Source organism: Opisthocomus hoazin, chromosome 7, assembly GCF_030867145.1.
Source record: "Opisthocomus hoazin isolate bOpiHoa1 chromosome 7, bOpiHoa1.hap1, whole genome shotgun sequence".
Classification (NCBI taxonomy): Eukaryota; Metazoa; Chordata; class Aves; order Opisthocomiformes; family Opisthocomidae; genus Opisthocomus; species Opisthocomus hoazin.
Window position 1 is genome coordinate 54,574,642 of NC_134420.1, and position 13,661 is coordinate 54,588,302.

At 43.3% G+C, this 13,661-nt stretch overlaps 1 protein-coding gene across 5 annotated transcripts in view; it reads right to left on the reverse strand.

Moving 5' to 3' along the window:
• Positions 1–7,163: 7,163 nt before the first annotated feature.
• The window catches only part of EML5 (EMAP like 5), a 119,587-nt gene continuing 113,089 nt past the window's right edge, over positions 7,164–13,661 (reverse strand). For all 5 annotated transcript variants that reach the window (XM_075426051.1, XM_075426049.1, XM_075426050.1 and 2 more), the window contains 4 exons: positions 12,696–12,799; positions 9,970–10,123; positions 9,076–9,176; positions 7,164–8,749 (listed from right to left, as the gene is read on the reverse strand). In XM_075426051.1, coding sequence (XP_075282166.1) covers positions 8,713–8,749; positions 9,076–9,176; positions 9,970–10,123; positions 12,696–12,799 — 396 coding nt within the window. In that variant the 3' untranslated portion in view covers positions 7,164–8,712. The remainder of the gene's footprint in view (positions 8,750–9,075; positions 9,177–9,969; positions 10,124–12,695; positions 12,800–13,661) is intronic.

The following is a 13,661-nucleotide window of genomic DNA, read 5'->3' on the forward strand; positions in this document are numbered from 1 at the left end:
GCCTATGAAATTAAATACCACTTCACTCAACAAGAAATGGTTTCCAATGTCTCTGTCTGTACCAGGAAGACAGGAAGCACCTCTCTGCCTCACCTTCTGCAGGACCCTTTTTTCTCCCAGTCCACGCCACTGCTGGGCAGGCTGGGACATCGCCTCCTCCGAGACAGCTCCTGGGAATTACATCATTGCAAAAATCAGCCCAGGAGGTGACCACAACTACCTTTAAGTGGTATCGTAATGACGAAAAGTGGTGAGCAGTAACATAAATGCACTTTTTTATTAAATCTTTCATATGTTTTGGGGAACTACATTTTCACAAAAATATACAAAAGAATTTCTTTTTACAAGTATTTACATTCAATATCAGAAAACAATGTTAGCTACATATTTGAAACTTAAATTTGACAAATATAGTCTTGAATTCTGAAACTTAACACTCCATGAAAGTATTTTTTAATATTTTCTTTGTGAAATAAAGTACTCAAAGTTCATATTCAAAATCTAAAAAAATCTTAAGTAATGCAAAAAATCTGACATTTATATATATATATATATATATACTTTAAATAAACATACAACATTGTTACAGGGATTAGATGTTTATGGTGGAAACCAAAATGGAGTACACTTAAACCCATGATCCTTACTACAGTAATACATGACCATAGCTTTGGACTAGTTTAAGATACTTTTTTTTTTCTTTTTTCTTTTTTCTTTTTTTTTTGTTAAAGCAAGGGATTATCTGACACACTCCGTAATGAAACACAACAAATCTGAACGGACAATGGGATTTTAAGCTTAAAAGAACCACAGTACAATATTTTCCTAAGGTGACCCACCGGGGGGGCGGAGGGGCCCTTGCACTGCACAGAGCAACACTGAACTGGATTTTCCAGGTGAAAGACTGCAAATTCCATGATTTTTCTCGAGAATTTCCCAATGCCCTCCTCAGCCGCCCCTTTCCGACACAGCTGCCACCATGAAGCTGTTTTCCTTTCCGGGGTGAGATGAGGAGAGAATAGTTTGTAAGGGCAGCGGAAAACTAACACTACCTCCAGTGCTGAATTCCAGCAGCGTCGGTGTTGTGTAACCTGCCGTACAAGTGCTCCACGTCAGGCAAGCTGCTGCTGTTTCTCTGCTGAAAGAGAAGGTGAAGAAACCGAGCCCCGTAGCTACAAGCGTATGCATTTCTAAAGGGAATGGTCCTAACGCTTTTACTTAGATCGTTACATTATTTTGAGTGATCATTGCGGTCTTGAGTGTGTTCTTATGTGAAATTTGACATTAAAAATGCATTAACTTTCGTCACAAATTACTAATGCAGCTTTTCCGCTATTTAATATAATACGCTGTATACCCATGACTGAACTAAAAAGCATAAACAAAGCTTATAATTACCAAATACTGCTTTTTTTTTTAAAAAAAGAGAGCTGTTTCACACCTAAGAACACAATGCTAAAGTAGCAGCAAGTAAAGGAAAAATAGACCAGAAACATGGAAAGTACTACCCAACAGCACCAACATTTCACAAAAGTACAGAAGACCATTTTTTTTTCATGCAATTTGTGCCTGTGTTCATGCTTGGAGTTTCTTTAGAAGGTATATCGATTAAATTCCAAAGAATGCAGTACAGAGTGTGTCCGGGGTGTGACTAGCATTTGAAAAAAAGCACAGCGTTATGGCAGCGCCATTCACAGCTCCACAGCTGCACATCACCTACTCGGATTTTTTTTTTAAATAATCTGCTAGAAAAAGCTATTTAGCTGCTTTGCCTCTTGGGAAGAATAACTACCCTATTTTTTCCCTGCTGGGCACAGAAGGATCCCGCCCTCCTCCCCAATCTCAAGAATTTGCAACTAAGTTAGCAGAAAGTTCCTTTCCAGCAATGTCCCGCCATGCAGCGGCTTCGCGGTGTAGCTCACCGCAGTGACAGCTGGGCTGTGGTTCATGCTGGCTGACCTCTCACAGCCGCCGCATTCAAGAAAATACTTGTTGGGGGGTTTGGGGGGGGGAGTTGGGCGAAGGACTCCTGTGGGAACTGAAAAAAAAAAAGAAAAAAGAAAAGTAATGGTGAAAGCTAACGAACAATTGGAGTTCATCACGCACCAACGGCGTTAAACCTCTGGTTTAGAGCACCTGTGAAGCTGGGCCCACTGCACAGCTCAGCAGGTACAACTAGCTTGCTTTTCAGAACACAGAAGGGTGTGAATCAGACACGTCTTTACACCTCTGGAACGAACACGACAATCACTTTGGGGAGATCTTTAATGAACCAAACGTGTCTGAGGTTTGTTGGGTTGGGTTTGGGGTTTTTTGTTTGTTTCTAAACAAGCTCCCACATGACATCTGTGCCCGAACTGCGCAAGATACGTATTAGTACGGGCGAAACCGTGTGGTAGGGTCTTGAATTTACCCCGCAACAAGCAACAGAAACTCAGGAAACTCGTAATTCAGCCTTTGGCAGAGCAAGCCCGCCACACCCCGCACCAGGAAGGTGCTGCCCCTCCTGCCCCTGCCTCAGCTGTCCTCCGCAGAAGCACCAGCCTGGCTCTCTGCACACAGATCTCCTGTTCCTCACAAAGAGTCACTGCAGGCACAAGTCCCGTTCAGCTGTCTACGCAGCACCTGTAATGAGCTTGGATTTTTTTTACATAAAGTTTACCTGAAGTCAATTACTTCCTTCTTTTGTCATGGTTTATTACGGGATAAAAATAAAGAACTTTACTAATTTATTTCTAGTCCTACATATTCACAAGCCTACCTTACATCCACCTTCCCTGACTCCACTACACCTACATGTGGAGGCCAGGAGCCAAGGGACCACCGAAGGAAGACCCAGCTCATGCAGGACTGGCAGTGCCCTCTGCAGACACCTGCCCCCGCCACAGCCCAAGGCAGGCGGAACACACACAGGATGCAGCGTTCCTCTCTTGTCGTCTTAAACGTTCCGCGTGGCTGGGCACACAACCAAGAACTGGTGGATGATCCTTCAACGGCAAAAAAATGAAAGAGGCAGCAACGGATACGTTTGGATAGGAAGGATTTTCTAAAGTATAGTACTTCTTTGGTTCAATATTTTTTGTTTAAAGAACACATTTAAACCCAGTTGCACAGGAAACTAAAATACGGATAAACCAGAAGACACTTATTCTAACAATCCATAGAATCACAGAATGGTAAGGGTTGGAAGGGACCTTCAAGACCATCTGGTTCCAACCCCCTGCCATGAGCACGGACATCTTCCACTAGACCAGGTTGCTCAGAGCTCCATCCAACCTGGCCTTGCCATGTTTGGTTGATGTGGGAAAGATGAGCAGCATTCCAGGATACACCCTTCAACTCTTTCACCTGAGCTCTCCGTACTGCAGAGCAGCAGCGGTTGCTCGGTGCCAGCCGCTGCACCCCAGCGCTGAGCAGCTGCCCCAAGGCACGGGAGTGCGGGGAGCGGTGGACGGGAGCAGCTGCAGCCTCACCAAAGCTGAGAGCACAGCGCTGGCTGCCTGCACCCCGCAGCGCCCCGCCGCTCCCGGCCCCCCACCCAAACCTGGTGCTGGCCAGAGCGCGAGGTGACTCCCCACCCGCCTCAGGCCTCCGGTCCTGTCGCTGCCTGTCTACGACCGCTCCTTCCTCTTTTTCCTTTGGTTTCCTTCTCTCGCCTTTTCTCCGGGTTTACATTTACTGGTTCCCTGCTACTGTTTCCTCCATGCAACATTCCATAATTTCAAAAAGAAGTGGAAATTACGAGAACTGCCTGTCGTCGCTGTGCTCAGACCTCACATTTTGTTTTGTTGTTTTCTTTTACACCAGGGGCGAAAAGAGAACACGTATTCCATGGCTTTTTTTTTTTTCTTCTTTTTTTTTAACCCAAAGAAAAAGTGAATTGGTTGGATTGTTGGTTGAACGGTTAACAAAAAAACCAGCCCAAGGTTATGACCGGTGTGCTGCTGGCAACCTGAGAGGGGGGTGGAGAGCGGCTACCTGTTCTCGCATCAGGAAGACTGGAGATCCCCCTCCCCCACCCCACCTACTAATTTTTAGTTACTCGTGAATGACTTTGGCAAGGAAACCCATTGTGGCTTTATGCAATTACACACCTGAAACTACTCTTTTTTTTCCTGAACCGAGATAGGCAGAGTTTAAGCCTGAGGTCCAAGTTAACTGAAAGGCAGAAGCTGGAGACAATCAAAGGAAGGGGCTGGGTCTAATCACACCACAGCCATCGGTATGAAGAACACAGAGCAGGCTTTGGCAAGCTCACGTCTCTACCCCACGAGCGAACAGCGAATGGTGCTACAGCATCAGGAAAACAGAGCAGATCGCAAGGAAGCGCAAGAGAACCATCAGAACAGCAGAGCATGCAAATGCAAGACAGCTAGTGATGTTGAAATCACTGGTGTGGCAATTTCTGTCGCGACTTGCAACCTTACTTCCCTTTCTGTCAAGCCTGCAGGATGATTCGCTTTGTCCAGAACACTGTCGAGATGACGTTTGTCTACAGGTTATGCTAACAGAATTTAAAAAAACCCCAAACTGAAGATTAAGGTGTGTCATATCTGTTAATCAAACAGGGAAACACGTCACCTTGCCGATGTAAGAGCTGTATCTGAAACCAAGCTCCTCCGCTTGTGACTCTCCCACCGCCTGCCCAGCGAGCCCAGTAAAGGGCTCCGGTGCCCAGGTCGAGCGCAGGAGCCACGTGCCGGTGGAGACGTGAGCGCTGGCGGGTGGGAGCCGGGGAGCAGGGGCAGATGCCCAGGGCTCGCTGGAAGAAGGGGATCACGGTTTTATCTAAGCCAGCTCCCAGCACTATCAAAGTCCTGCTCTTGGTACTGAAGTTCTTCATTTTGATCTCGTTTCCAGATCCAGGAGGTAACCTGCCTGCAGGGTGTCTGTTTTCTGACGGTACAATCCCAGGTCAGCATTAACCCCGCTTGTGTGGAGTTCAGGCTCTGAAATGCATCTTGCCAATACTGCAGCCCTGATACTGAGTGAAGTCAGAAGCTGCTCTGAACACGTGCTTCCCTTCAACTGCCAACAGGTGACAGAGCAGCCTTAATCATCCAAAATGCTTTATCTTCAGCTTTACACCATCTCTTACCTTCTCTATCAAAATCAGTCATATACAATGCCTCCCTCCCTAAGAATAAAAAAATTAAGATTTCAAGTCTAGATTATTCAATAAATCTGGCTAATTTGTTCTCGCAGTCCTAATCTCAACTGTGTTCCTCACAGTTCCTGTTCCATGACAATTTCCAGTTCTAAATGTGTTTGCTTTTAATTTTTGTTTGCTCCTAGGAGCTAGATTTTCCTTCTTCCACTCTCTTTTTTTCTAAGCATACTTCAATAGCTTTGAAGGACACTTTTTTTTTAAGTGAAATGTCATTTTGCTTTTATTGAACCAGTTCTCTAGTTTATTGATTTTATTACAAAAAATAGTGCTGACTTTAAAGATCCCAAAGATGTATGTTTGCTGCTAGCCAGAAAAAGAGTTCAAAAGACAATTAAGCTAGAGAACGAAATCATCCACTGTGAGGGAGTACATTCAAACAACTTCTGCCTCCCCTTCCCTGGTGCTGCACAGCCACAGCAGAGGCTTTCTCCTGCCCACAGCTCCTCTCCCTGCCGCTGCCGCACCCACAGCTGTCACTGGTCCCCTCACATGCCGGCTTCTCCCCTGAGCTGTCCGCTGGGGTTACGTCATCCTCCGACTTCTCTGCTGAGCACCCAGTCATGAGCCCCACTCCCCACCCCAACAGGCCGTCTGCCCCACGTACGCGTGCTTCAAGCACGGGTGGCAACAACGAGCAAGTTACTACAGTAGCATTTAATGTAAACAGCGAACGAGGCACAGTAACAAGCACCATCGCAGGCAGACAGACCACAAAGCCGCCGTCTTCAACCACGCTTACAGCCGGCTGTTCTCTTCAGCAGAGAATCACAGCTTGTCCTACAAAACCTGCTCCACGCTGTCCTCAGGAAGGAAGCTGCAGCTGAGGCTCTACTCACTCCTCTTCTCGGCATTCCTGACCCTTCCCAGCTGGCTGACCCCATTTCACCCAGCAAACAGGAGGAACCAGGCTGGTAGTTTTGTTTTGAGGAGTTCCTCAGTTTCCCGTTCCCACCCCAGCCCTTCGCAGGCACGGTGAGGTCTGGCAGCGAGTGAAGAAGCGGGGAGATCTGGAGGCTCGGACTCGGGTGCCGCAGCCATCAGCTGAGGGCAGCCCTGCTGCAGCCCACCCGCCAGCTCCTCCCCAGCACCTCCCATTTCAGACTCCTCAGGGCAAAAGCACCCATGGACAAATCACCAGTGGGGAGGAACAGCACCAACGATGGGGCTGGGGGGAGGGAGGAGAGGAGGACATAACCAGCAACGGGGATCTGAGGAACGAGCCTCTTGGTAGCCCACACACCTCTTCCACCGGGTGAAGGCCTACAGAAAATCATGAGGCTGGGAGACACTGAGCCTAGGAGGGAAAACTGAAAAAGGGAGAAGAACTTGGACTTTGATCTGGCAGCCCGAGCAGGACAGACCACGAGGGAGCTCTTCACAGCCATCCAACTTGAAAGGCAACTTTAAAACAGAGGGAGGACAAATCTTCCTTCAAGTCACGCAGTCCTGCCCAGCTGCCTTTAATAAGGGGCAGAATCACAGCTACAGAACAGCATGCCGCAACTGATTTCTCTGGCGTAGATGAGATTTAAATGCCAGATACTAATTTTCATGTAACATTGGCAGGCAGGCAACAAGGTTATGAGACAGATCAGGTCTAATCTGAATTTTCTGCTACGCAATTCCCCTAAAGTAAAAAATGTTCCCGGCAAGATCTCCCTGCGCACTCGTGACCAAATCCACAGAGGTTTTGCTCCTGTAGAATAGCAGCTGCATGACTGGCAAGCCTTTGCTAAGAACCATCATGTGAGAAACCTGGTAATTGTTCAGTTCATCAATCCCTTTAAAACAAATATTTCTTACAGCTTGCTATATAAAATCTATTATCTAAGACCGCTGGGTAACTAGATTTCTATAGCACATAACAGGCATTTTCGGACCTAGGAGCGCAGGGAAGTCTGGCTCATTAACTTCTCTCCCCCTTCTCTTCTACGTGTGAGCCCTCCCACTCCCTCTGTAACCATCATGCACACAAGATGCTTACAAGAAGAGATGAGGTTTATTTCTTTTTTACTTTTATCTGGCATAAGAGAATGCAAGAGGTGAATAATACCAAAGCCTAGTGACTGACCTTAACAAATGCCACTGTTAAAGCAATGTCAGCTCACACAGAGAGAAAGAGCTTTACGTTCAGAGCAGAATGTCATTACGAGAGCAGTGCCAATAATTAGTCACTTCTGTGCCTTTCTACGTTGCATGAAAATAAACTGCACCAATTAAAAAAACAGGTTCAGTCCATAACGCATCTCTATGACATGATTTAGACAAACAGCTGATGAAATCTTCCTCACCTGTACCCAAAACACAGCTTTGTTCAGGTTTTCATTACCCCTGAAACGTTTTTTTTCAGCTTACAGTCTCAGTTACGTTGCAGGATAGAATAAATGCACTTACGCTAGAGGTGACAGCAGGTCCATCTACAGAAGCATATGACTGGACATTTTTTTACAATCGGGAGAGAAATCCGAGTACCTCTCCCAGTTAGTCCTAACTCTGTTAAAAAGTTCAAATATACAAAATACAACGTTTGGAAAGTTTATATTCTCTCTGAATTCCCCCTATGACGCTGAGAAAATAAAATCAATTCATATTGCTATGAAATTCTATTTTTGCAACTGGTGACATCCCAAGCTGTATCGGTTATGAAGACTACAAAACCCTCACCCTAGTCCACGTTTGCAGGACAGAGGCTAACAGCCCAGTCAAGTACCACAGCAATAATCTCTCTTCCGCTGAGAACACTTTTATTCACAAGGCAAAAATCGGAGTTAGACTTTTAGGTTGTGGGCAAGGCACTCGCAAAGTGAGCAAATCTATTTTGCTCATAGAACTAATTTAATGTTTAAGTGCAACAAAAACACTAAATTAGCCATGAAGATCATGCATATCCAATGGCTCTCACCAGACATGACTGTGACCCAGGCCTCTACATACTGAAACACTGAAGTCCTAAGGAATCGGCTCTCTTCTCTTCTGCTTCACCAGATGATGTCTCCTTTTGGCCAGTCATAGAAATATCATTTCCACTATAATAATTAAACATTTATTAAAATACTATATATTTCAGAGTTAATATATGGTTTCTTTTGGTAATAAAATATGGAATACTCTTTTCTCCTATGATATTCAGATCCCAAAACTTACCGCAGAAACATTCATCCCGAAAATAGATCAATGTACAGCACTAGGTCAGAAATAACATCTCTTGCTTAAAATCCCAGGATCTTACTGTGAAACTGTACATTGATTGACAATTCACTTTTTCCTTTTATCCACGTATTGCATCTTCAACATCTGGCAGTGAGTGATACAAACCCGGATTATCCGATACCGAAGCAAATCTAACGGCCTCAGCGTATTGGTTATGGTCCATCCATCTGACAGACTCTAGATACTCGTCTCTCAGAGACAGACTGCTCTCCGTCTTGGATCAGCACCATTTCTTACGCATGCAGGGCACAGCAGAACGTCACGTTGCGATCCTGGGTATTTCATGCCTGGTACTTCATGCAGCGTCCTCTTTGCAGGTCTCCATGTCTCTCTCAATGAGGCATATGCACACATTTCCAAACAAATAAGCTATGTTTTCAAAAAGATATTAAATATGACATATAAAATACTACAATATTGTTAAAAGAAATGGCTAATACAGTCAAAAGAAAAAATTCAGTGAAAAGCATGATGCTCTGAATACAGGTGTAAACATTTCAATTTATTATCTCTTAACTGTTTAGATTAACAACTGGGCTATTTATTTCGTCTCAAACATCCATTTCTTTACACACAAACAGAAAAGCAAGCACATGGATAAAAAGATGAAGACTCTGAACTTGAGCTTTATACTGTTATGGACTGTCCACGTCCACGGCCGCGTACTTTTTGACAATAATAGAGAGGATACATACCTGCAGTCATCCCCTCCAGCACTGACCACGTATCTGTCTCCACTTGTAAATCGAATATTAGTTAAGTGGGCAGAGTGACCTAAAAATCGTTTGTGTTTTGCCTGGGTGGGGGGAAAAAAAGAAAAAAAAAGACGGCAACAATAAAATGAGAGAGTCTAAATACTCTGTGTCCTCCTAAATCAAACAAGGCATGCATGTTTTCATCTATCTTTTTATTGCATCACATATTAATATCATTCAGAACGTTATATAGATTTTCAAACGTGACAGATCTCCTGAAGGAGAACTACTATTGAGCTGCAATGCAGATTAAACTGTCACCAAATCAGATAGCGCCTGCTACTTGGGAACAAGTCAAGCTTGGGTCAAGCTAACACAATAAAATGAAACAGATCTTGTCACATGATTAACCTCTAAATTTTGTGTAAAATTCTTAAGACAGAAAAAATGACTTTCCCTATAACTAAGCGGTTTACACTGTGCAGTCTCAAAACCTGAAAATTAACAGTGCTAGTGTTGGCAAAAAATCTGCTAACTCTTCATCCACGGAAACACACAGACAGGACTAAAACTACCAGCTGTCTTCCTCATCTGTCAAATGGAGACTGGAGATGTGGATAAATAAAACTAAGGGCTTGGAGATTTTCAGTATGAAGGCACTATGCTAATGCAGACTGGCAGGCAAACAGAACACCTGCAAGAGCTGCTGCACAAAATGGTAGGGAAACTCTGAGGTGAAGCATGCTTATGAGACTCTAGAGCTAAAGTTACACAGATGCTTTAAGAAGCTACAAATTTAGAGAATGAAATATTTCCATTATACAACTTCTAGAGAAAAAAATACATGGCCATAATATCAACAGTACTTGTAACAATGCAAAACCCAGCTCTTACAAATTTTTCAGGACATGGAAAGTCAAACAGTTTGACCATCCCAAAATCATCGCCTGTTACAAGATTGATTCCCGAGTGAGAGACGCAGGCACAGTTGACATCAGCTTTTTCAGTATGCCTGGACCAGATTCCAATTACTTCATCCCCTAGAACACTGAAACAAAAGAGCAAAAGATTCTTTTCAAAACTACAGCAAAACTAATAGGGTAAGGAAACAAGAAGCAGCTCTCATGTTTTAACTAGTTCTATAAAAAATGTAATTTTTATGTTTTATTCTTATATATACACATCTCATATAGGTTTTACTCTGTAATTAATTTTTACGTCATTCCATAATTGTTTCTGAAACCTATTCAGTGATATAATTCCCAAAATATGTCGCCCATGACAACACTAAGAAGCGGAGATGAAATCAACAGTACTAATATTGTCCAGTGAGGCATTTGCCAAAAAAAATACAAAGAAAGAAAAAAAAGAAAGAAAGGACAATTAAAAATAGAATGTCATATCATAAGCATTAGATAAATAAGTTTCAGCTTTTGGAAAGTAAAAATATGTGTATTCTCATTATAAATATGTTTTGTTGGTTCTGTAATGTTTTCATATCAATTAGATGAAAAGTTTCCTGGAGTCCAGTGAAGAGTCTTAATTATAACCAGAGAGAGAAGTTGTCCTGAACAGAAAACATAATTAGCTTAAGATTCCAAAACAGATATTTATAGAAAATTCCCTTTGCAAAGCCTTGTGAAAAGTTGCCTTTTATTCAGCTCTGCTTACAATGTATATGCACACTTCCAAGAACACACAGAAACAAGCACCCTACGATAGACGAAAGGCTGGACATGAGCCGGCAATGCGCACTGGCAGCCCAGAGGGCCAACCGTGTCCTGGGCTGCATCAGGAGAAGCGTGGCCAGCAGGTCGAGAGAGGTGATTCTGCCCCTCTACTCTGCTCTGGTGAGACCTCACCTGGAGTACTGCGTTCAGCTCTGGAGCCCTCAGCACAAGAAGGACATGGAACTGTTGGAGCGGGTCCAAAGGAGGGCTACAAAAATGATCCGAGGGCTGGAGCACCTCTCCTATGAGGACAGGCTGAGAGAGTTGGGCTTGTTCAGCCTGGAGAAGAGAAGGCTGCAGGAAGACCTGATTGCAGCCTTTCAGTACTTAAAGGGAGCCTATAGGAAAGATGGGGACAATCTTTTTAGTAGAGACAGCAGTGACAGGACGAGGGGTAATGGTTTTAAACTAAAACAGGGTAGGTTTAGGCTGGATATAAGGAAGAAATTCTTTACAATGAGGGTGGTGAAACACTGGAACGGGTTGCCCAGAGAGGTAGTGGAGGCCCCATCCCTGGAAACATTCAAGACCAGGTTGGACAGGGCTCTGAGCAACCTCATCTAGTCAGTGGTGTCCCTGCTCGCTGCAGGGGGGTTGGACTAGATGACCTCTAGGGGTCCCTTCCGACCCAAAACTTTCTATGATCCTATGATTCTATCATTCGTTAACAGGAGAATGATTTGGGAATTTTTCTGTGATTCTTTCCTCCCAAATCAGAGCGCAGTACACTACATTCAAAAAGGAATGATTTACTTCAGACACATTGAATTGGGTCAGAAAACTCAGGTTACTTGTTTCCGTATCACAGAAGTAACAAAAATGAGTTACCCAAACAGAACACAGAAAGCTAGCAAAATGAGTTTTCCAGAGCCCTCTGCCTGACTAGTTTTAGTCATGTCTTGCAGCAAATAGTCGGGGTTATTGTTGTTAAAATTGGTTCATATGTGGAAAATTTTCATGTATTTATTCTCAATTTCCATCTGAGGGTGCTAATCAGAGGACAATACCTGAAGGCAGACAAAGGAGCCTGAAATAAGGCACAGGAATTCAGATTTGTACAGAATGTAAAATAAATTAAATGTGAAATAGAAAGCATTTAAATGTGAAATAAAAAAAATATGGTATCATCCTTCATGTAATTTCTGTCTTCCCTGAATGAAACACAACTTTAAGGCATTTAAAAGTACTTCTGTATACCTTGTAATATGCAAATATTAATAGCCACTTTAATATACAGATACCATTAGTGTAATACTGTAAATAAAACTTGAATTATCTGTGTCTTGTATTGTCTTTTCATGTTTTGGTACGTTTTCATTTTCCCTGCACTGTTGTCCCCAAATGGCTGTGGGGGCCATATTTTGAAGCAAATAGTGTAATAGAATCATAGAATGGTAAGGGTTGGAAGGGACCTTGAAGATCATCTAGTTCCAATCCCCCTGCCATGAGGAAGATGTCCCTGGGTTGATGTCCCTGGGAAGATGTCACTAGGTTGCTCAGAGCTCCATCCAACCTGGCCCTGAACACTTTCAGGGAGGGGCATCCACAGCTTCTCTGGGCAACCTGTGCCAGTGTTTCACCCCCCTTGATAGGTAATTATTTCTCTGCACATTAATAAGTAATATGCACAGAGCAATGAAAAACTGCTGAGGCTGCTAGAGATATAGCAAAGGAAGTCCTCACCGGTCAAACCGCTCATGTTCTACTGTGGGAATCTGCTCTGCACTGCCTTTCACTGTACTGTACTGACCTGATCCGTTGCCAGAGAAGATGGGTGCGTTAAAAGAAAACATCTGACTGAATGAAGGGATGAAACATGCTTCTGAACAGCAGGTGCTTCTTCTCGAAGTTACAAGTGTTTTACTAGGTGCAAATGTGTGAATCATTTACCTTGTCCAAGTAGCCCAAGTAATTCTGTCGATCACAGCCTGGTCCACAAGCTGTTTTCCTGAAGGCACTTCATAGACTTGCCTTTTGTAAGACCCAGTAGAGACCTTTGAGATGACCACAGAGAATTTAGAATACATGAACTTGTTTGAAAAGATGAAAATGTAATTCTAGAGGGCTTTGAGAAGCATTTTCTTGATAGTTATCTTTTACTCTGTAACTTACTTAGCTATTAATAAAACTTGCTTAATGAGTTGAAAACTCTCAAAAACCTATGCAAGCATAAAGCGACAGTGAGAAAGTTAAGAAATCTTAAATTTTAAAATGTATAATTAATTTAAAAAGTAACTGAAACATCTCACATTCTGCACATATTAATTCCCTCTATGTATCGTTTGTGTTAGTATGTATGTGTGTTATACACAAATAAGGCAAAATAAACTCATATCTTTAAAACTGACACAAAGGTATTCCTCTCAGCCTGTAGATGTCGATTTGATAGTGAGAGAAGCTTACTCCTCCTCTCAGATGTGAACAAAATACAGAAAGCAAAGCATGCCTACTTTATTTCGATTTTAAGAAATGTCTTGAGCCCTGTGGCTGGGAGTTGTGACACCATGCTTTTGGTGCTGCTCCACGAAGGCTACCGCTGAGACGATGTATAATGCTACCATTCTGGTCACGGATATGAAGAACTCGCAGGTCTCTGGGGCTTACAGCATGACAGACTGTACCCCTTCCTCTTTGCAGACAGCCCATCAGCACCACAGAGGTAAAAAGCCAGGGAGACACATTACAGGCATTTTGAAATCTGTTTCTCCTTTCTATGCTTATTTCTTGTATTTATTATCCAGGGTAACTATTTTCATCACCCATTAATTCCTACAACAAAGTAACACTACTACTCCAACATTTCATTACAAAATTTAGCAGTTGTGAAAGGAACTACTTGCAGGTATCTGTCATGAG